Source organism: Saccostrea echinata, unplaced genomic scaffold (assembly GCF_033153115.1).
Source record: "Saccostrea echinata isolate AGI-Se365-2 ecotype Australia unplaced genomic scaffold, CSIRO_AGI_Sech_v1 ptg000001l, whole genome shotgun sequence".
NCBI lineage: Eukaryota > Metazoa > Mollusca > Bivalvia > Ostreida > Ostreidae > Saccostrea > Saccostrea echinata.
The window spans coordinates 38,898,765-38,924,290 of record NW_026889750.1 but is presented as its reverse complement, the minus strand read 5'-3'; the positions used below and the strand labels follow the sequence as shown (position 1 = coordinate 38,924,290).

The window sequence follows — 25,526 nt, the reverse complement described above, 5'->3', positions numbered from 1 at the left end:
AATAGATCATTAACGACATAAAATGTTTTATATTTTAAAGTAAAAGGGCGAGTCATGATGTTGGATTAAGAAATATACGCTTGTTTTTATGTGTAAAGAGTTCTTCAGCATCTGACCAGATATTTGTTTTGTAAGACATAAACACAGCGGTTTTTAATCAATGGAAAGTTTTGCACAAAAAAAACAAAAAAACAAAAAAAAAAAAACAAAAAAAAAAACAAAAAAAAAAAAAAAACTCTCGCACCCATTATCTGCTAAGGTTTTTGCTTATAAGATACATTGCTTTTAGTCAAAGGGGCTTAGTTTTGGGATAGTGTAATTTGTGATTTGTGTGTTTGAATTCATTAATTATATTAAAAATCGGAAATCACTGAAATCCAGTTTTTTTTTAAATGATATTTTAAACAAGGGATGACACTCGAAATCTTGAACACATGGGAGTGCCTCGGTTCACACTATACATAGGCGTCGGAAGGGGGGGGCTATAGGGGGCTTAGCCCCCCACCCCCCACATTTTTGGCAAGATATACATATTATAGGCATTGAAAACTGTGGCTTAGCTTTTTTTTTTGTTTAGCCCCCCCCCCCCCCCATCTACTCCAATTATAGCCCCCAACTTTCAATTTGCTTCCGACGCCTAGATGCTAATGATTTTATTCTATTCACTGTATACACTTTTCCTACCGGAGTTGGGTGAGATTTAACTTCCGAAATAATTAAATAATTCCAGTCTATTATCTGCCTATTGTCGTATGCTGTATAAAGCACGCAGTGGATCAAAACGTCCTCGATACCCAGCACTGAGAAGTGAAAATTTCTAACTAAAATTGAAGAGGACTCCTGGAATTGCCTAGAAAGGACAGAAGCCACTCCAAACTTGTTCTCTTTAGACTTTCCCTGCAATTTTGGAGCACCTTTTTTACTGCAAATTTCAGTGATTTTCAATTTTTATTATAATGAGTAAATATAGAAAGACAGAAACACATACAATACACAAAATACACTATCCTGAAACCGCTGTTACTTGCATCATTGTTATTCAAACCCAACACTTCACGAAAACAGACGTCGAAATGATCCACGGGCCCGTTTCATAAAACGTTGTAGGTATTGGACAAATTGAGTCTACTTCCGGGAATAGTCGGGCGTATTTTGCGTTTCACGAAGCGGCGTATACCTAGTCGTATTTAAGTCTGGAACGCAGCATTGCACATGCACAAAAAATGTTTACAACATACCAACTGATTAAACTCCAAAATTAAAGGTCTGAGAAAAAGAAATAAAAGTTCTTGTAAATGAATGAGGAAATTATTTATTTTAGAATATTTACAAGTGTTGTCAAATCGGACGATTTTTAGTAACCGGTTATTACTCGCTTACTTTTCCGATCGAGTAACCGATTACTCGAATGGATTTTCTTTAAACCTAAAATATTTTTGTTCGCGGTATATATACTTCAGAAGTTACTATAATATACATTGCATAACGTCGTTACAGTTTCTATATTTATCTCATCATTTGACTTGTATATACAAAACACAGATGCACCAGTCTGCATATGAATTTTGTTTATAATTACAAACACACAATATCCTCTTAATAAATTCGTTCTCGAATACGTAATAAATGGTTTCTTTTTTAGGAATGTCCTTTTCATAACTGATTTCAGAGTTAAATTCAGTTTGAAGTGGTTATGCATATTTGTTGTCCCATCCGTATAATGTTAACGTATTACATTTGGCTGTGTATTCTTTTTAGCAGCTTTGGCGGAACGCTAAATCAAATATACGCTAACTTATTCAAAAATCCATTTCCGCCAAACATCGTACACGCTAAATATAATTTACAGTATGTTAATTCCATTTCACATATTTTACACCTCACGGATGTTATTTCAGTCATTCTTTTAAAATATTTCCATACTTTTGATGCATATGGCGGCATCTTCTTTAATCTTGTAATGAAGACAAGCATAAGTTTATGTGAGGTAATAATAATTAACTCAAGCTCTCAGAACTTGTAAACCTTTGGCAATCAAAGCCATGAATTAGATAAACTGTGAAATACTAATCAAAACAGACCGATTTGTAAAATGCTAGACTGAGACTTACGTTGAATAACAGAAAATAACTATGTAAAATACTATATATCCGAGTAACCGAGTAGCAGTTTTACTAACCGATACTCGCATCGTTCGACGGTTAACCGGTTAACCGGGTACTCGTTGACAACACTAAATTATTTACACACACCCCCCTCGATTTTGATACAGGTTTAATTTCCAGTAAGGAAGGGGAGAGAGAGAGAGAGAGAGAATCTGTTACAATTTGTATACCGTACATATGTACAGATGTAACTGTGCGTGGGATGGACTACTAAATTAATAAGGATCGATAAAGTAATACAAAATATGCATCATCATAATGAAAAAATAAAGATTTTCTTTTCCCTTTCTTCTATGACATGACCTTGTATGCCACATGACATGACGTTGTATGCCATTCCGTTTGTTGTTAAAAAATTTAGTATTTATTTTGAAAATTGCAGATTTTTTTTATTCCCGATAAAATTTAAAAGGCATGTATCATCGATATTCATTTTGATTTTTTTAAAGAATTTATTTCATTATTTAAACATTAAGGTATTGTAATACATGGGAGTAGTTATTGTAAAATTGCAGTCATTTCCGAGTCAGGTTTCTCTAACAGATGATTCCTAGAAGCTTTTGAGTGACTTTGTTGCCCTTATCCCTAAGGTTAAATCCTCTTTCGAATTCTTTGCATTCAATATCAGGTTAAAATATGACTTTCAATTTTTCAAGTATATTTACGAAATCAACTGGAATCTTTTTCGTCTTTAGAACGTCTACAACTTTTTCTATAGACGCAGGCGCGGGCCCCTGATTTGTTTTTTTTTTTTGTTTTGTTTTTTTTTTTTGTTATGTTTGTTTGTTTGTTTGTTTTTTTTTTTTTTTGTTTTGTTTTGTTTTGTTTTTTTTTGGGGGGGGGGGGGGAGGGGGGTCATCAGTAAACAAATATTCCTTCTGAGAATCATGTTGACAAGCTAAAAATCGTAATTTTCTTATAACTCTTTACGCTCTGCGGGGAGGGGGTTCGAGGTCATTTTCATCTTTAACTTACTTTACTCTAGATAACTTCGCCAATTCCGAGGGAGGGGACTGGACCCCCTCGAGATCAACGCATGTGGACGTGGAGTAATTAAGAAATGGAGTTTTCGAGCACGATTTTTAAAAAAAAAGCCTACTTGGTTTCACAATGAGTTGAAAAATAGTTTTTTTTTTTTTTAAATAAAGGTATTAGCCAAGCAAAATAAGATAACATTGCTTTTGTGGGAAATTATTTTTTTCATAGATTTATAAAAGGAAGAAGACATATTAGTGGGTTTCTCTTCAGTGTATGAGACAGAATGTATATCGTATAGCTTATAGTCGATTTACAATACCTCATACTCACAATCCAACAACCAAATGTGTATAAATGCTGGATAGTCAAAAAAGAGATGTGGTCGAATGAATCCCCAATAAGGCAATCTTTTATAAAGAAATATTAAATTAATTATATAAGTTATGTAAATACTGCATGTCAACGACGTCCCTGAGTACCTCCTTACCCCTTCCCCAAATCGTCATAGTATATGAAATTAAATAATGCATCGTTTGTATTTTAAAAAAAATCTCAGAACCTCAATTCTTCTTAACGAATGGTTAAATTGTTTTCAAATCAGTAAGGTTGCTATATTTTATGTTTATATTATGCCCGAACTTAAGACGACTCATGACTAGACGTAAAATTTTGGCCTACCTTTGCGTAGAGTAACGACTGGTCGTACGACCTTTTATGAAACTGGCCCCAGACTAGGCCACAGGTTGATGTAACCCCCCCCCCCCCCCCGGCCCCTTCCTTCTGGAATTTTTATTAGACAACTTATCAAAAATACATGTAACCACAGCTTCTCCTACCTATATTCCGGTAATTGATATCATATTCCGTTTTTGTAAAGATTTAGAGATTGTTCCTATACGGTATATTAAAATACTCAAGGAAAGGAACACTATCTTGTAAACAAACAGGGTGTCCCGCTTCAAAGGAGAATTTCAACGTTAAAGGATGAGATAGAAAGTTGTGCTACACATCCAACGAGTTCCTATTAGCTATCTCTGGATTTAAACAAAGTGGTACATAATGACTTCCTGACAGTCAAAGGAAAATAGGTAAATAAACGCCAACCATTCGTCAGTTACCTGTGGACCGTGGCTGTATAGTCTGTCCCACGGTACCAACTTGATTACTTTTTGCATTATATCTAAAATCCATATCACATGAACCTGGACTTTCAAACTAAATCAAACTGAACTTTTCAATAGAGTGTTCTTTTTTCCAAACGCTATGCCTTGATAGGAACCCTCGAGGTCCATTAGTACAATCATATGCATGCATACATGTATGTATATTGATAAGGCAACAAATTCAATCTTCGGAGATCAATCGCAACTTCTCGGGCCTTTCCGACAAGCAGAAAGACAACCTCGAATGTGTTACGAAATCGTCCATGACAACCCCTTTTTCAAAAACATTGAAACAAATGTTGGATGGCCTCTAATCTGTAGAGTCTTGTCCTTACCTTCAAAAAATGTAAATTAAAGATATTACTCAAAATATGCAAAGGAGGGGATAATCAACTGAATACGAAGCGACTCCATTTTGCATAAATTTTTAACATCCGGTGCTGTTAATACATACGAGATGTTTTTTCCGAGCTTTCCAGAAAGGCCCGAGAAGATACGATTGTACGGAGATTTAACATTACAAAAAAGGTCCCACTATCATTTTCGGGAATTTACTTTGCGTTTCGCTTATTATGTGATATTTAATCAAACTATATATATCACACTCGGATAACCTCTGGAAATAACATCTTACGCTTGACAGCAATGGCCAAAATAATTATCATAAATTCGTTGACTTCGAAAAGCCGTGTCAAGAGCGTAATTTATGCTGTATGCGTCGAATTTGATTAAAACTGGGTTGGAAATTATGAAACATTAATGGTTAATGATATTTTCTTTAAAAACACATTTTTTTTTTATTGTTTAAAACTTGTTTGAAGCGCTCATGTTGGACAGACTATAGTGTATATTGAGTTAATCCGATCGGGTAGTAGATCACAAACAAACAGACCGACTCATGGCCATGGACATTCATGAATACATTTAACAGGGCATTAATATTGGAATATGAATTCTAAACTTCAAGTTTACTTAATATGGTTCAAAAATTAAAGTTTTCGCAGACAGACAGGTGGACAAAACAATATGCCCAGATCTTCGACCTTCAGGGGCATCGAAAGTACATGTAACTTGATGAGATATATCCCACAACTTTTAAGTATTCATGAGTTTAGCAAGTGTAACTTTTTTTATTGTGTGGAGGGTTCTAAGCTTCACGCAGAAAATATATAAGCGAATTGAAACCGGATGCAATGCAGCTTGCACATGCATCTGAGTGCTTGACAGGTCGCTATGACAACTCGCTCGTAGGACTATGCACCCCAGTCAAAGTCGACTGACCGTCGGGAATACTCGTTATATTCACACGTACTTGTACATGTATAACTCGCCTAAGCACATGTATTTTATGTGATCGACGTAAACGCAAAGTTTACACTTCTTTTAATCTAAATAAAAACAACAAAAATTATTCTAAATACAATATAGGTACAGTGTATATATTTAATTTGCGGTTCTAATTATAAGCTCGGAATCTTGATTAGTAAAAAAAACTATTTGTTATAGCTTTGTTAATTGTATGAAGTATAGAAGAAATATGTAATATATTCGCCAATTTAGACGGGAAATATCTGCATGTGATACAAGAAACTTATAGAGAATGAAGGGTTGGTGGAAGGGGGGGGGGGGGGTGTTGCTGATTCATATGATTTTATGTAGTTCACATCCACTGCGATATTATGAAAATAACCATCCCTTTATTCTGAGGTCAATGATCAAGCCAATATTACAATTATATTTAATCCACTGAATATTATCTCTTTTATTTCTTTAGAAAACCATTGCCGTTTATCAGTCATTAAACAGCAATAAGCATATTACCTGTAAAGATTTTCTTGAGCAGTGGTTGTTCCATCAATGAAACGTACATTTCCGTACATTTTAATAATACACTATTTCATCTACTCAATTATACTTTAAATGAATATTTTTACAGGTATAAATATAAACAATAAAATGTTTTTCATTGTTTATTAGTAGGGGAATTAACGTTGCAGCCATTGCAGCAGAAAATTACGAAACCCGCTTCCGCGGTTATGGATTTTTTCTGCAATAGCTGCAACATTAATTCCCGTACTTACAACCAAAGAAAGCATTTTATCGTTTAAATAACAGATGTGTAGATCAGAAGACTGAACTTATGCACCCCGCTTTTACTGAGAGCGGGGGATATTATTTTCGGTCCATCCGTCCGTAGGGCTGTCCGTCTGTATTTCTGTCTGTCTGTAACATTTCTGTATCCGTGCTATATATCTCGAGAAGCTTTTGGATTTTTACAATGAAATTTTACACAACAACTTCCCATGGCATAATTATAAGAATTCTATAGATTCTGAGGTCAAAAGATCAAAGGTCAAGGTCGTAAACTCATAAATTTTGTCTGTTTTAACACGTTTGTTTCCGCGGGACATCTCGAGAAGCCTTTGAGTTTTTACAGTGAAATTTTATACCACAACTCCCTATGGCCCATGAAATACCCCTATTGATTTTGAGGTCAGAATGTCAAAGTCGTAATTTCATACATTCTGTGTGTGTTTAAAACTTTCATTTCCGGGCGATATCTCAAGAAGCTTTTGAGTTTTTGCAATTAAATTTTATACCTTAACTCCCCATGGCCCCGCCCGCCCTTCTTAAAAATGCCCCCCTCGGAATTCCTTCCCCAATCCGCGCATGCTCTTCTCTTTTTACTTAAGCGGGGGACACATATTCTCTGAATTAGCTTGTTCAATCTACACCACAACAGCAAATTATTCAACATCAATATAACATTAACTGTACAAATCACAAACACTTTTTATTGGTAAGAATACATTTCAATTAAAAAAGAGAACAAAATTAATATTCAATAAAGTCAATTTATTGTACAGACCATGAAACGTGCTACTACCCCACACGCACGCTGCACGAACGGTACACGCTCGCTATATACACGGTTTGCACGAAACGCTGCACGGTTTGCACGAAACGCTTTGCACGAAAGGCTGCACGGTTTACACGAAAGCCTGCACGAAACGCTTTGTACACGTTTCTCACACGCTTTGTACACGATTCTCGCACGCTTTGGCCTCGATCTGGATTTTCTATTCGGAATCTCTCGGACTTTATTTAAAATATTACAGATTAATCAAAGATTTCTTAAAAATTGTAACCATTCAGATTAAGTTAAGCATGAAATTAACTCGCTACACCAGTACTACATTAACAGATAAAATACTCAATATTCAGTTGTAATTAATCAATAGTTGTCATTGAGTATGTGACCCGCCCGATGAAATGCCTATCATCGTCTATGTACAAACCTTTTTTCACTATAGACTCTAAATTAGGCACTGAAAAAAAAAATAATTATATTTGTAATTCATAATCTTTTACAGCATTCAATGTTTTTACAATTATAGCTTGATATTTAAAAAGTCGTTTTATTACTGACATATAAACTAAGTTATTGATTTGAAAAAAAAAAAAAAATATATTGATAATAAATTGCGTATGATTTCTGAAACGGATTGGTTTTCTTTCATTTCTTTTTTATTATTGATTGATTATTCATTTTTTTTTTTCGATTTAGTAGATAAATAATGTCATTTGATTAAATTAGGTTCTGTTTATAATTTGCAAAGGTAATATGTACACTGCATCACACAAGATCGTTGTGCAGGGAAGGGGGGGGGGTAGATTACCGAGATCTTACTTTTGTACATCGCTAAATATAACGAGCACTTGTTTCAGTAAGGTTACCATTGGGAAAAAATATCATAGATACAAATGCCCGTTCTAAGAAAAAAAAAGGATATCCATATCTCCAGCGGGACCAGATACGTGTAATTCATTAAATGCGCTTTAATTCAGAATGGTAAATATATCGTTTTATTACAGAATTAAACTTTGATTTATCATTAAAATTTAATATGGTAGAGAAGCCGGGGGATAGGTATTGTACATGTAATTCTTTAATTGTCTTTTGAGGCATTGTGTTTATCAAATAAAACAATATACCCACCACCTATAAAATTCTGAATTTCAAATCCCGTCTAGACAAAAAATGTAATCTTAACAATACATTCAATATACATGTATACATGTCCAATGTCCTAAAAACTAAAAATTATGCTCTAGAACTGCGTGATTAATAAAACGACTAAAATATAATTATTCAGGGTTTATTTCTTTATATTTTTTATTCACGAATACACTGGCAAATTAATTCACTGTTTACAGACAATCGGATAAATTTAAGAAATAAAATCCACGTGTATTTATTTGTACACATTAAATACTAATAAAACCAATCGATTTCACGAATTAAAATCGTTAACGTTATAGTCAGGTGTCATCTTAGCCATGATTGACAAGAGATAATACATGTAGCAGAACAAGTTTTCAGTTCCCGGCACGCGGAGCCCGTGATCGCTGTTATAAATGACCTTGATCACAGTACTAGTCGTAAGAAGAGTGTTGGAAGTGTAAAAAAGATTCCAATATATTTTTAAGGGGCTCATCGGGCGCACCCCGGAAAAAGAAATATTTTTCTTTAAAAAAGTAAACTATCTATAAAAACTTGTTAGCAACAAAACTCACAAAAGTTTGTGTTTTCATTTGAACACCCCCCCCCCCTCCGGGAAATATTTAACCCTCTATTTGCCGAAGCATGCTTTTTCTTTTCACTTGCATCCAATAACTTACTGCCCGACTATTGCACTTTCACGTGACCCACAATCATATACATGTAGTACTGCATAATGCTGATGTCGGATGCTAGTGAGTGTGAATCTTGCATGCTGATTTGAGGGAAGAAATTCTGTTGGTTTTCTCCGGTGCATATAGCTTTAGACTGAACTGAATCGAAGTGCAATTAATGCTAATCTTTATTTTACCCATGGGAGTGGTGCTAGGCAAATGATGTCAGCAGTTTTGAGGAAAGGATGCAAAACCTACAAATTTCAAATTAAAGCTTTAAAACGTTATTCGCAGAGAACAATATGAGGCCTTAAATAATTTCAACATTTTTTTTTTTGGGGGGGGGGGGGAGGGAATGATTTCAATATCCTACGTGCTCAATAAAATAATAATAATAATGACTATAAAAACTATAAAATAAACATATGGCAGGAAATAAACGAGTAAACAATAAACAAAGTATAATAAAAAAGAAAATAAATGTTCGAAACTGTGACCCTTAATTTGATGTTAAAGAAAGCATAAGTACTGATTTTACCCCATTTCATTGACCATGCAAGTAATACCAGTTAAAAAATACATTTTTCCCATACAAGTCTGGAAATGTATACGGGGTGGAATGGGCTGATTTAAGGGCATAGATGGAAAGGAGAATGTCTGTGAAAAAAAAAGGAGAAATGTGCTTTTGAATGCGTAGTAAAAAAAGTGTAAATAGGTCACATTTCCCTCCTTTTGAAGGGGTAGGTGAAATATGCAGGGTAGGGTACATGTAACTTGCGATGTTTTAGCAGGACTTGCACACTATGAATTCTCCTCAGATTCATATTATGGGGCTTGAATCAAAAATTGCTATTTTCCGAGATTAATTTAATTCATTCTACTTAAAATTGAAATACATTTCACATATAAGACAAGAAGAATGCATGGTAGCAAAATAATTGACCATATATAATAAAGGAAATGATTGCTATAAATGACATTCGAAGGAAATATTTTTTTTATTTTTTCCAAGCTTCTAGCTGCAATCAATTTTCTCGAATCATTCTTGGGGGAGTATCGATAGCACTTTTATTGAGTTCAGCTCAAAGCTAAATTGGCAAGGAATTCTTGGGATGCATCTGACTGTGAATATCGCAACCCTATACATTTTTTCGCCGGCGATAATATGTACCTGGCTACCCTCACTGTACATGTCGTTCATTTATACAAATTAACACCGACGACAAATTGATACTTTTTTCCCTTTTATGAAGAATGGACGATGGAATGGTATATGCATACATATCGGCACATAATTTCGTTGGTGATAATACAAAGTCAGTGCAGCGAACTTCTGCATATTTTATCACCAAAAATATCGTTTTAAAGAATGTTTTACTGGGGTTGGAGAAAGAGAGATTCTTTTATTTTTTTTTAAGAATCTATATCTCTTAATTTTGTTAATCACCCTCTTAAGAACAACCCGAATACACGTTTTACTTGCAATATGGCATTTTATTGCAGCTGCTTTCATGGAGTTAAGAATGACACTTGTGCTTGAAAAAAAATTGATTTGTCATTTAGTGAACATGCAATCTCATGAAATCTAAATATTTGATTCTCGATTTGAATACGATTTTCGTGTATACTCACACGTATTGATGTACACGGAGAAATTTGGATTTATGAACTTACAGTAGCTTATTGAAATATGCCTACTTAACAAGTCTGTATGAATTACACGTTAATAATATACGCATTTTATAGTGTGTAAGTGTTTGAAAGTTGGCTTGTATTTCAAGTTAAGAATTATTGTTGAACACCACTAATTCTGAATCAGATGTAGGTAATTTCGGGAGGGTTCACGATTCATTAAGAAGCTCCAATGGATCAATTCCCACTCTGGGAGTGCAATCTTTTGATTTGAACTTTGAAGCGACATTTCATATCAACAAGTAGCCCTATAGAGCATACAGATAACATGAAAGTTTCTGAAGATATTTTTAGGTTTGGAAATCTGATGCACAAACACTACACATAACATGTCAAGATGACATATTATTCTGAAGTTTGAAAATGAAGATGCACTGAACTGTACATTCAGTTGTTAATAAAATTTGTTCAAATAACTGAACCCATCTTAAGCAGAAATAAAACATGTTTGCATATGCAACAATATTTATAAATTATCCTGTTTACACTATACACACAAAGTGAATGTATTATGCTAACATGCATCACACCCCATTTGATGTATGTGAAAAAGCAGATAAAATGAAACGAAATTCAGTCTTCTTATTTATATATGGTTGGGAAGTATCAGGTACAGAGTCCCACCCTGAACTCTCTGAATGTTAACAAAATAAATTGTATTGATAGATATAATTGATAATTGACGAAAGTGAGTACAGATGTCATGAGTTGTTTTACAAATTGAGTGAAAGATTGCATTTTAAATAAATTAACAGTAGTTGTATCACTCAAAATACCTACTTCTGGCCATATAATTATTATACCCCCCCCCTCCCGCAGGGGGTATTTAGTGATGGGAGTGTCCGTCAGGCCGTCCGTCCGTCTAGCTGTACGTCCGTCCGTCCGTTACGCTTTGGGATACCCATCTTTTATCCGTAACTCCTCATATACCACTGAATGAAATTTAATGAGACTTTCACAGAATCTTTGTTACATCGTGCTATTGTGCACCTCTTATTTTACTTTTTGATCGGACATATATTTCGGGCTTCCCATAGCAAAACATGGACTTTACCACTATAATCATATGGGAGGTGGGGGATCATTTTGTGAGCTAATAGAGAATGGTTCATAGTAATAAACTGTAAAATCTCCCTTAGCATAAAACTGCTTTAATTTTTTTAAATGCTCAATTTAATTTTATAATAATACAATATAGAATATTACAATAAATTTCTAAAAAAGTAATGATTTCATTGTGGAGAAAATGTGACGCTTATCTACAGTTCTACGTGTAACTACAATTTTTGTATTTAAAAAAGGCTGTGGTCACACTTTTGTAAGGTAATTTTAATTCTAATTTTAATCTCTGAAGAGGAGAAAAACGCCCTAGATTGGGGAAATCCGGAATGTTTGACGGTTTTTGAACCCCATGATCTCCCATGATTTGTGGTTCGATATGATATTTATCCAACGAGTTGTGTGTTTTATCCCCGAGCCTTAGCAATTCTTTTTATCAAATGATTTTTAATAACTACATGTATCGATATTTTACAGTGTTTTTATATTATGAATCCACACTATTTACTTCATCATTTTCACGCAAAACCCATTGTCACGTCGCAGCAGAGGTATATGATAAAAAAATCTAATGAGTGATATCCAAGGGATAAAGGGGTAAACATGTGATAAAAATCGTTTCCCATTTCATACACAAGTAAACTTTAACAATTAATATACACAATCGATAAACTGTAAACGTGTGTTTAATTTCGCCGATTTTACAGAGCCAGTAATTGGTCTTAACGTACCCTGATCAACCGCAAAACAAGGGCTGACAATTGTTACGATACAATTAGTATGAGGAAAAATCTTAAGAAATGTGTTTCATAAAAACAAGCAAAACTTCTTTATGCATTATTGGATTATTTGATACTCTTCAGTTATATTAATGTGACAGTGATGGGGTGAGGGGGGTGGGGGGATTAAATTTTTCTGACCAAGAATTCAGAATATTTCCAATACAGAATTGAACAAGTATGGTATGCATTTTCTCAGTATCATGAAACTTAATCAGCAATTTGTACGGGAGGGAAGGGGAAAGGAGGTTGAAGAAGGCCGAATTTAAGCTATGTATCTACCTAGCCTGTTGACCAGGCACCCTTATAATCTGATTTTAGCTGCAAGCATAAGCGTAATCACGGGGGAAGGGCAGCTGAGGTTAGTGTCTTATCTTTTTTTACGGGGTGGGGGGGGGGGGAGGTAATCTGTGTGCTCACACCTACATTTCCGTTAGAATTGTACAAAAAGAAGATATAGTAAATGTTAACTAGGAAATGCTCGTAGTAGGTTTCAAATTGTAAAAAAAAAAAAAAAAAACAAGAGGCCCATGGGCCACATCGCTCACCTGAGTAACTTTGGCCATGCTGTTCATTACCAGACTCCCCCCTTGTAATACCTATTGTGGCCCCACCCTCCCCCCAGGGGCTATGATTTGAACAATTTAGAATCTACACTACCCCAGGATGCTTCCACATAAGTTTCAGTTTTTCTGGTCCAGTGGTTCTTGAGAAGAAGATTTTTAAAGATTTTTCCTATATATTTCAATGTAAAACTTGTATTTCCTATTGTGGCCCCGCCCTACCCCCGGGGGTCATGATTTGAATAATTTAGAATCTACACTACCCCAGAATGCTTCCACATAAGTTTCAGCTTTACTGGCCCAGTGGTTCTTGAGAAGAAGATTTTTAAAGATTTTTCCTATATATTTCAATGTAAAACTTGTATTTCCTATTGTGGCCCCGCCCTACCCCCGGGGGTCATGATTTGAACAATTTAGAATCTACACTACACCAGGATGCTTCCACATAAGTTTCAGCTTTACTGGCCCAGTGGTTCTTGAGAAGAAGTTTTTTAAAGTTTTTTCCTATATATTTCAATGTAAAACTTGGATTCCCTATTGTGGCCCCGCCCTACCCCCGGGGGTCATGATTTTTACAATTTAGAATCTAAACTATCCCAGGATGCTTCCACATAAGTTTCAGCTTTTCTGGCCCAGTGGTTTTTGAGAAGAAGATTTTTAAAGATTTTTCCTATATATTTCTATGTAAAACATTGATTCCACATTGTGGCCCCGCCCTACCCATGGGGGTCATGATTTGAACAATTTAGAATCTACACTACCCCAGGATACTTCCATATAAGTTTCAGCTTTACTGGCCCTGTGGTTCTTGAGAAGAAGATTTTTTAATGACCCCACCCTATTTTTGTCTTCTCTTGATTATCTCCCCTTGTGAGGGGACTTGGCCCTTCATTTTAACAATTTAAATTCCCCTTTACCCAAGGATGCTTTGTACCAAGTTTGGTCAAAATTGGCCCAGTGGTTCTTGAGAAGAAGTCAAAAATGTGAAAAGTTTACAGACGGACGGACAGACAGACGGACAGACGGACAGACGGACGACGGACAAAATGTGACCAGAAAAGCTCACTTGAGCCTTCGGCTCAGGTGAGCTAAAAAACGGTTACTTTATTTGCTTCTAAAATGTATAACTCAGTTGACACCGACCCCACCCCTTCCACTTAATGACTGCGTCTTTGGCAGGCTTGTAATGGAAAAATGATCTGAAAAAAAAGGATACATCGTACTCGTCCATTCCAATTTTTTATGAGCTACATACCTTCAATTACAGAAATGCGTCACGATACCTAAAATGCGTCACGAATAACATATTATAATATAGACTTTTTTAAGCACCGTCAAATTAATAAATACAAGAGATAGAATTTCAAATAGGGACCCCCCCTTTTTTTTTCAACACATGTACAGACATGTGGAGTAAATTGATTGAATTTTGATTTTGGTAATCATAGATTAATTTTATCATTATTTACCCAGTTGTGTTAACGATTATAAGAATAACTTGATTTATAAACATTAATAGTTGTGTACTTCATATTTACGAAAGAGTTAAAGCAGCATAGAATATTTAAATAATAATACAGTTTGTTACATTTTCAACAGTGAAATTCTGTAACATTTATTGAATGAGAGTGATATTTTTGGAACCCTGGAAAGAACGTTTTTATCTTCACATTGTGAAAGTAATGTTAGTGAAAATAAAAACCCAACGCGCCATGTAATACGAAGGGGAACATATGGGAAACGATCCCGGATTCTTAAGAAAAGTTTTATAGACCACGAAAAAGGTAAATAAATTATGTAGTTAATTTAACTGTGTCTCACGGACTGCATTTCATTTCCGATACTATTGAGAATCTTGAACTTTTACTTTCTGGTGTTCTATACTTTTCATATTCGGCAATAAAACTAAACTGGAAACTTTACTCGATATAAGATGTGTTCTTAATGATACATGTAGGTCTTCATTGACTACTGTATTAATATTCAATGAAGAAATACTGTAAAGTTTATGTTTAGCTTATGTGATTTAGGTCTGGGATGGTCGTTCTTTTGTTTGTCTACTTGTCTTTAAATATATTCTCGAAGTGCTACGTTTTCCAGGAATTTCATAACGGGGGGGGGGGGGGGGCAGTAGAAGGCAGTGGGTCTGAGGGCTGCATTGAAACCCCCAGCGGGTCCAGAGCAAAGCCCTGGTGGGGGTCCGGAAACTGAGGAATTCTAACAAATAAGTGGTGTTTTTCCCTTGATTTTAGGATGATACAAAATTTAAAAAAACAATTCAAACCGAGGGTGGGGGTGCCTTGTGCGCTGGTGCTGGATCCGCCTTTGTTTTCTACAGTTTTCGTCCAGTTTTAATAAAACTTGGAATATAAGTAAGTGGACTACATAAAGATAGAACATAATTAGGATTATTATATATACTAGGGATGTCATCAAGTATTCGAGTACTCGACTATCTTTCGGTCATACAGACTATCGACTGAATATTTTTTTTTACTCGGTTACTCGTTAAAAATGTGCTATTATAAACTAAATTCATTTATAAATCGATTTTTTTTTCCCCTTCGGTTGTTCTGATGAAAATGTTATCAAAGCTTAGACCCTTTAATTTGCGAACCAAATTATTTTAACTAGAATGATTACATACTTAATGTCTAATTAAATTAATTCCATGGTGGAATTTGCTGTTCGCACAAAACTTGCACAATATAAAGATTTATCACAGTTTTCTTAAATTTTATGAAAAGAACAGTCTTACTGTTCCACTGTCAAGCGGGTCAATAAATGAGTTGGAATTATAGACAAGATTGATCATTCAATTACTTATACATGAATTAGCATCTGGAGAAGAAATTACAAGACATGGTTAGTATTTGATAAAGTGAACTTTAAGAAAAGATATGTGGTAAAGATTTTAATTTTAATCAATATACACTAACAGAAGCATAAAGTATAGGTGTTTCTATTATGTTAATAATTGTGTTGAGAAACACAATGTATGTAACAGTGGCTTGATTTAAATATTGAGTGTACAGGCATTTTGACAAGGAAGTTCAAATAAAATTATTTTAATGAGCACTCGACTATCGCTCGACTAAAGTCCCCGGTTATTCGACTACATGTAGTCTGCCCGAGTAAAATTGCCATCCCTAATATGTACATGTACATTTTTAAAGATACATTTATAATGTATGTATATACATGTAAAGGAAAAAAATATATATTATCTATACTAAGATGTTGAAAGTAAGTTATGTTGAAATAGAAACGTTAATGACTTGACTGATTTTGCCGTCCATGAGATCTTACACGATGATCTGTATCTTGGGCAGAAACTGCAAGTATCCGAAAAAGCATGAGACTGAAAATCTTTAAGCAAAAATTGTGTACCAACTGCATCCAACATTGTTCGAAATAATATCCTTACACATTACAAATATTTCATAAAAATTCACTGCTTTGTAAATTTTCAAGAAATGTTTTGATTCCTATGTAGTGTTGTAATGATATACTGATATATCCTGATACAACGTACGTTTGGACCGAAGTCGGTACATGTAACCGGCCAGTACGGCAATCCAGATTATTTTTTTTTTTTGATACGGTTTATAAGTTAAAGCTGAACACGATTCGTAAATGGCAGAGATCTATGTTTGTCCGCCATATTACTTTGCATTTTCCATTACCTGTACGGACCCAAAATAAGCCGTTAACTTGGTCACAGTTCAGTATAATCAGTTTTCACCGGTGACGGACATATTGTATTCTACATAGCTAAGTAACTGTGCTTCTTCCACGGCAGAAAACAAAGTTACCAAAGAAACTTGCATCAGTTGCACAGATCAGTGCAGTACAAACAACACAAATACACGTAACTGCAATAAAATGTAAACAAAGGTAATGTAAGATAACCAACAGGAACACTTGTCGTACATTCCACGCAGGTACTCCTGACAAGAAAGCAGTCAGGTGTAACAAGTGCGAAAAGTATACCCCATTGCTTATATCGGAGATAGGAAAACTAATATGGCGTATGCATTTTTACGTGTTGTGCTTTGCATTTAAAAGCAATAAACATTTCCATTATATACATTTTTTTTTTTTGGTTTAAACGCAATAAATATTGCGATTTGGGAGATTGAATCATGTTGCAAAAAGCATTAAGCGTAGTATATTTTTTTCTACACATAGACCTTGATTAAAAATAAAAACAAAAAATGAGTGTTAGCGCTCTTTTTTGGCACTACGGATAATTTTATATGACCTTTCTGCACTGTAATTATGTGTAACAAGTATATGATTTTTAGCTCACCTGAGCCGAAGGCTCAAGTGAGCTTTTCTGATCACATTTTGTCCGTCGTCCGTCCGTCCGTCTGTCCGTCTGTCCGTCTGTCTGTCTGTCTGTCCGTCCGTCTGTAAACTTTTCACATTTTTGACTTCTTCTCAAGAACCACTGGGCCAATTTTGACCAAACTTGGTACAAAGCATCCTTGGGTGAAGGGGAATTTAAATTGTTAAAATAAAGGGCCAAGTCCCCTTACAAGGGGAGATAATCAAGAAAAGACAAAAATAGGGTGGGGTCATTAAAAAATCTTCTTCTCAAGAACCACTGGGCCAAAAAAGCTGAAACTTATGTGGAAGCATCCTGGGATAGTGTAGATTGTAAATTGTTAAAATCATGACCCCTGGGGGTAGGGCGGGGCCGCAACAGGGAATCCAAGTTTTACATTGAAATATGTAAGAAAAATCTTTAAAAATCTTCTTCTCAAGAACCACTAGGCCAGAAAAGCTGAAACTTATGTGGAAGCATCCTGGGGTAGTGGAGATTCTAAATTGTTAAAATCATGACCCCCAGGGGTAGGGCGGGGCCACAATAGGGAATCCAAGTTTAACATTGAAATATGTAAGAAAAATCTTTAAAAATCTTCTTCTTAAGAACCACTGGGCAAGAAAAGCTGAAACTTATGTGGAAGCATCCTGGGGTAGTGGAGATTCTAAATTGTTAAAATCACGACCCCCGGGGGTAGGGCGGGGCCACAATAGGGAATCCAAGTTTTACATTGAAATATATAAGAAAAATCTTTAAAAATCTTCTTCTCAAGAACCACTGGGCAAGAAAAGCTGAAACTTATGTGGAAGCATCCTGGGGTAGTGTAGATTCTAAATTGTTAAAATCACGACCCCCGGGGGTAGGGCGGGGCCACAATAGGGAATCCAAGTTTTACATTGAAATATATAAGAAAAATCTTTAAAAATCTTCTTCTCAAGAACCACTGGGCAAGAAAAGCTGAAACTTATGTGGAAGCATCCTGGGGTAGTGGAGATTCTAAATAGTTAAAATCATGACCCCCGGGGATAGGGCAGGGCCACAATAGGGAATCCAAGTTTAACATTGAAATATGTAAGAAAAATCTTTAAAAATCTTCTTCTCAAGAACAACTGGGCCAGAAAAACTGAAACTTATGTGAAAGCATCCTGGGGTAGTGGAGATGCTAAATTGTAAAAATTATGACCCCTGGGGGTAGGGCGGGGCCACAATAGGGAATCCAAGTTTTACATTGAAATATATAAGAAAAATCTTTAAAAATCTTCTTCTCAAGAACAACTGGGCCAGAAAAACTGAAACTTATGTGGAAGCATCCTGGGATAGTGTAGATTTTAAATTCTTAAAATCATGACCCCCGGGGGTAGGGCGGGGCCACAATAAGTATTACAAGGGGGAAATCTGGTAAAGAACAGCATGGCCAAAGTTACTCAGGTGAGCGATGTGGCCCATGGGCCTCTTGTTTTGAAGTTTTTCCCTCAACATTTCTTATCCAAACAAATCATACAGTCTTATTTTATCCAGAATAAACACATTTAAATTTATGACAATGAAAAAGTTTCAAATTACTTTGCATAGTCAACTATTTGACCTTTCTGCATTCAGAAAATGTCACTTTTTTCTGGCATTAAAAAAATAAGCGATAAAATCATTTTAGAATATCCTATAGAAAACAAAGTTAATAGATCATTTGACTTCAACCTTAAACGTGAAGACGAAGTGATCATTTCAATAATACGTATTGGTCATTCAAAAAATTCCTCTCTCAAGATCAAATTTCATAATCCCCTAAATAATGACCATGAGGACCAGTTATCAAAATTAAGATATCACGCCGTTTGCATTGTAGGTTTATGATACAGAATACGTTTGGTATAAAATTTATCATTTCTTGATTGAAAATTTCCTTCCATTGTCAAATTTCGAGTGTTGGTAATTAAAAATGGGTTGGTGCTGTCGGACCTGTTCGGGCAAATTAAAAACCTGGGTTTTTAAATATTCTTCGTTAATACTCAGTCAATACGTTCTATTCCCACTATTGAAGAGTTATATTTCTAAGTGCGCTCTTTTGTGAAAAAGTCGGAAAATGCACAAATCTCGCGGGATTTTTGGGACAAACGTAACATAAACATGTAAACAAATGTTGAATGTCGATAAACAAATCCTAATAAAACGCAGATGAAATATTTTATTGTTGTGGACTTTTTATACATTAAGAGTAGAAATGACAACAATATGAATTTATATCTATTGTTGATCGTATGTATCTATTTATCGTATGGTACATCTAAATACAATACACATGCCTCGGAAATGTCGTATTTTTTATTAATGGATGATAAATTTAGGGGTCTTGCTCTCATACATATGTCTTTTAGTTCGTACTTGACAAATACATTTAACATTTAAAATTGGGTTGAGGTTGGCATGTTTTGTATTATCCGCAACGCCATGCTGTCCCAGTCAGACGACCAAACGCGCCTCTAATTTTGAAGAGTTCACTAATGGAAATCAAACGTATTGAATTGAAATGGGTGGATTATGAAGGTCGATTATAATAAGAATATTTATTAAGTGAGGTGCTTAACTAGTAGTAATTCTATTTGAAAAATATTCAAGTTGTGTAAAATGGGAGTAAAATTTCTTGTCAAATTAGACACATATTTGCTTTCAATTACATTTTGTTGAGTGTGTTCTGCAGATAATATTAGTCGGAATATTGCACTTTTAAAGTTTGTTGTGTCGACATATATCCATCAAAATTCATACAATCTTTAAAATCTTCTTGACTACTGTACATTATGTAAGAATTTTCACAGGGTGCACCCGCTTCCTGTAAATTGTTAGATCAATGCACAGGCACTTGACGTATCAAACCTTTCTCTTCATTGATAAAAATATCATATTATAATGGTATTATGATATGGGATGGACATTATGGGATGAATGAAGTGATTATACTGGTTTCTGGGTCACTGTATCAATGTATATATTGAATTGTGGGATAACTATGGTCACTATACCTGTTTGTGGTTCACTGTACATATGTATATAATATATTGTGGGATAAATAAAAGTGATTATATGCCACTTTTTTGTTCACTATATTTAAATATGCATAAAAACCTATTTGAAACGTAAGCATATAGATTAGATATTTTGTTAAAATCTCATAATATAAGGTTGATAAGCTGTGTGTTGAATAAAAAACAATACAGTTTGGGATGATAAATGTAGTGATTGTACCAGTTTGTGGTTCACTGTATATATGTATATGATGAATTGTGGGATAAATATATTGCACGTGATTATACCTGATTGTGGGTCACTGTATATATGTATATAATGAATTGTGGGATAAATATATTGTACGAGATTATGCCAGTTTGTGGGTCACTGTATATATGTATATAATGAATGAATTGTGGGATAAATATATTGCACGTGATTATACCTGATTGTGGGTCACTGTATATATGTATATAATGAATTGTGGGATAAATATATTGTACGTGATTATACCTGATTGTGGGTCACTGTATATATGTATATAAAAAATTTGGGGATTGTACCAGTTTGTGGGTCACTGTATATATGTATATAATGAATTGTGGGATAAATATATTGCACGTGATTATACCAGTTTGTGGGTCACTGTATATATGTATATAATGAATTGTGAGATAAATATATTGCACGTGATTATACCTGATTGTGGGTCACTGTATATATGTATATATTATACTTTCATGTAAATTAGTTGAATCTGATTCGTCGAGAAACATTTGTTTAAAAACACTATTACCCGCTGAATGATAAAGCCACGCGCTCCAGCGTAGCAACAGTTAACATTGCTTGACGACGGGTGATATTCGAAAAAATATAGTGACTGCGCAGAATTTATGGGCGCACGGTTCACTCTTATATGTATTTATATAAACATTCAGTATAATTTAATAAATATTGCATGTAGTTGAGTGTAACATTGAAAATGTTACACTCAACTACATGCAATATTTATATAATAAAGAATTTGGGGATTGTGCCATTTTGTGGGTCACTGTATGTATGTATATAATGAATTGTGGGATAAATATATTGCACTTGATTATACCTGATTATGGGTCACTGTATATATGTATATAATGAATTGGGGGATAAATACAGTGATTGTACCAGTTTATGGGTCGCGATAGAGATATGTCTATAACAAACTTTTGGAAATGTAAGCATATACTTAAGATATTGTTTCATAATCTCATAATATGAGGTTGAAAAGCTCTTTTTCTTTAAATAAATAATTCACGAATTGAAGGTCATTATGTTATAAATGTAGTGATCATAGCTGTTTGTGGGTCACTATATATATATGTGTGTGTGTATAACGAATTGTGGGACAGGCGATTGCATAAAATATAGTGTAGAGTCTTATGGATTCAATGCAGTGATTATACCTGTAAATTTACTTTCAGAAATAAGAATTCAATGCTTATATGTGGTTCACTATATATAAATGTATGTATATAAGAAAATCTAGGATAAGTGGGCGTATAGATAAAATATGCCGTTCAATATCTAACAATGCTTAATGAATAAATAAATTACAAATACATTGTGGGATGGACATTATTTGATAAATCATCTTTGTCACTATATATATTTGTATGTAAGAAATTTTGGGATATATATATAAGGAGCGAAAGAGGATATCCCTAGAATATCTTGTTAAGAATCTCATAAATCATGTATAGCAGTGAGTCATTATGCAATTTGACCCCAAAATACTCGAAAAGTAATAGTTAAAATCTTATATTGAAACTAGCAAAACTGTTCTTAATGATTCATTCTATTTTGTACATATGTAAATATACATATATATCTATATATTTTATCAAACATTAATTCTTATGTCTTACATTATGAAATGCAGCACAGAATACATATTGCATATGATAACATTGTGGGTCATAATATTCATATATATAGAGCATTGTGCGATGTATATACTTTATCCCACAATGCTCTCTATATATAAATATAATGACCCACAATGATATACAACATTTTTAATCTTATCTCAAAAATTATATTATATATTATATAAGTACCATATATAACGCCTAAATCATGAATATGACATAGCTATGCAATGTAGAAATGCGAGATCCCACAAACCTGTTTAGAAGGTCGGTGCCCACAAACAACCTCATATACCTATATATATATATATATATATATATATATATATATATATATATATTTAAAGTTGAAAGTTTGGTCGAGCATGAGATAATGGGACTTTCTCCCTATATTGACGATTCGCTGAGACCATTCGCCCCTGAAGACTTTTTGTGCCAAGACGTTTCACGCCATATATATAATGTACAATATATGCATATACATATGATACATACATGTTTATAAATTTACTTTATTAAAGTGCTATAAATAAACAGGTCCGGCACAATCTCTTGATATTTAGCTATATAGCTTGATTAAGCTATAGAGCTTTATTAAGCTATTAAGAATAGCTTGATTTAGCTATTTTATCACAATTTTTTCTTAAATGTGTTATTTTCTTAGCATGCACAAAAAGTCGCACCTTGGTGCAGTGATAATATTCAACCTTGAACTCTTCTGAAAACAATGCATGTAAAAATCACTCATCAAATTGTGTCTCCTTAAGAGACTTTGTACTCAAGGTTCTAAAAGTTTTGGGGCTATATAAAGCAATTGATACAGTTACTTCTTCAATGAAATTATAAAGGAGGCCAATTATGGTCAACAAGATAATTGATTGGTACTAATTCAGTACAATGAGAAGCAATCATACTTATCCATGCCTCAACGCACACAAGGTAGTGTACAGTTACTCAATCAATGGAAATTCATCTTTTGCTTAAAAGTATTCAAATGCTGCAATGTTAGAACTATCTTTGATTTCAGTTGTTGTTTTGATAACCTATAGTACATATATGAATAGTCAAATACTTGCGACTTTTTGTCTATTTCTTACAAAAAACATTTTTCTGAAAAACTGCACATAAGTAGCTTTATCAAGCTATTTTGAATAGCTTAATAAAGCTATGTAGCTATTTCAAGCTATATAGCTAAATCAAGAGATTGTGCTGGACCTGATAAATTTGTTAGTTTTTTCATCAATCTTTTATCATTCAATTCGGCTTATTTATCATTTTTGTTAATGGATGCAAAAGCTGATGTATAATTATGTTTATTCAACAATCAATAGTCTGATTTAGTTTTTCAAAGGTGTTTAAAACTAATTTAGAGACTTCCAATAGCTATTATGCAAAGTGCAAGTAAAATATTAAGGGTAGATAAAGTGACCAATTCAAAGTATTAGAATTGAATATTTTAAAAACAATGCATTTAAAAGTAATGGATAAGTAAACTAACACGTAAATGCTTGTAAATTCAGGGATACTAATAGTTAGGATTTTGGCATGGAAAGTCTTGGCTTGAAAGGTCTTAACACAAATTGCCAATTGCAGCGAAATGTCCCATATTTTATTATAATGTATAGATTATTAGATCATAGTAAACACTTCTGGATTTAGTGTTGTAGCTTGAAGTAGTTATAAATGCTCAAACTATCTATTCAAGGCTCAACATTAACATTTTCTGATTGTCCATGTCCATTTGCAAAAGGCCACTGAATGGACATTTTAGCAGGAGATACGAAGGACTTTTTAGCAGAAAAAAAAATCTGTGACCTTTAAAAATTCAATGGATATTTTAATCAGGTTTTTTTTCCAGGCATAACATTAATTTTTTTAAAGAATCAATGTCATGTAAAGTCAAAATTTGACCAATTGATTAGTAAGTTCCCAAATCTTACTGAGGTTTCAATGACATTTACCAATCTGCTTCATATGCTGCCCTGACAAATATTGTGTAGATTAGAATACATGTAGGAGTCAGGTTTAAGGTTTCTGAGCAGGTCCATTCTAATTTCCAAAGGCACCATATGTTGCAATTTTACAAGTATACTGGTTAAATTAATCAATCAATGCACCTCATTGAACATTCATATTTATAGGACTGCTGTCTATTAAAGATTGCATTCATCTTCAATTTGATATTATAAAATGAATACATGTATTATGTCTTGCTCCAGATGTTGCAATTTTCCAAAATTATAAATACAAGTATATTGGTTAAATTAATCAATGCACCTCATTGAACTTTCATATCTTATGAGACAGCTGTTTATTATAGATTGCATTCATCAGCAACTTGATATTATATAGCACCAATGAATATACACTCTGAGTACTTTCCTTTCACACAGGTCTTGGACGAGATTTGGAGAAAAGAGTACAGGAAAAATATGAACAAGAGAAACAGAAGGCAATCAGGGATGCTGAACAAGCAGTGTGGGCAGAAGCTGAGCAACGAAAGGCAGCAGCACTGCTGAAGGCAAGAGAGGACTCCTCAATAGACCTCGAGAGGGCGGTCAAGAAAATTAACAGACAACATGAAAAGGCATTGAAGGTAATTATGAAACAACATTAAGATAAGGTGCACATAATGATCTTTGAATTATCAATTTATAGCACTTGCATGTAAATTCTGCTTATTGGTCTCCAAATGTTACAGTTGGCTTATACTATAACAATCACATTTTCAGAATACCGGTAATAAATATTGAAGGGAAGAAAGCCCACACAGATTTGGGTGATGAATGATGATCTGGTTAATTCATAAAATATTCTTAAAATTAAAAACAAATTGCTTATGTAATTCTTGCATTTTCGTCCCACTAGACCAAATATTTTGAGACATCATATATACTTTGTATAATATAGCCTCTCTGTCTGCAGCTTAAAATGTGTATGCTCATAACTAAATGGAGAGTTTGGTTTTATAGTATGATCAAATCTTGTATTTTTGACTAGAAGGTGTGTCTTGAACAGCACCAACTGTACAGTCATTTGGACAAGGTCATTAGAATGTAGGAAATAAAAGTGTAACTGTATTGTCTCATCTGTAATTTCACAATGGAGAAACAGTTGGCATTAACACCAAGCAAATGAAAGTGTCCTTTAAATCATCGTCGGAGACCCACAGGTGATCTCGTCTTTTGATGAGTAAAAGACGAGATC

General features: G+C 34.1%; 1 protein-coding gene across 1 annotated transcript in view; it reads left to right on the top strand.

Moving 5' to 3' along the window:
• The window catches only part of LOC133191271 (uncharacterized protein C6orf163 homolog), a 39,579-nt gene that overhangs the window by 3,200 nt on the left and 10,853 nt on the right, over positions 1–25,526 (top strand). The window contains exon 2 of the mRNA XM_061327028.1: positions 24,713–24,915. Coding sequence (XP_061183012.1) covers positions 24,713–24,915 — 203 coding nt within the window. The remainder of the gene's footprint in view (positions 1–24,712; positions 24,916–25,526) is intronic.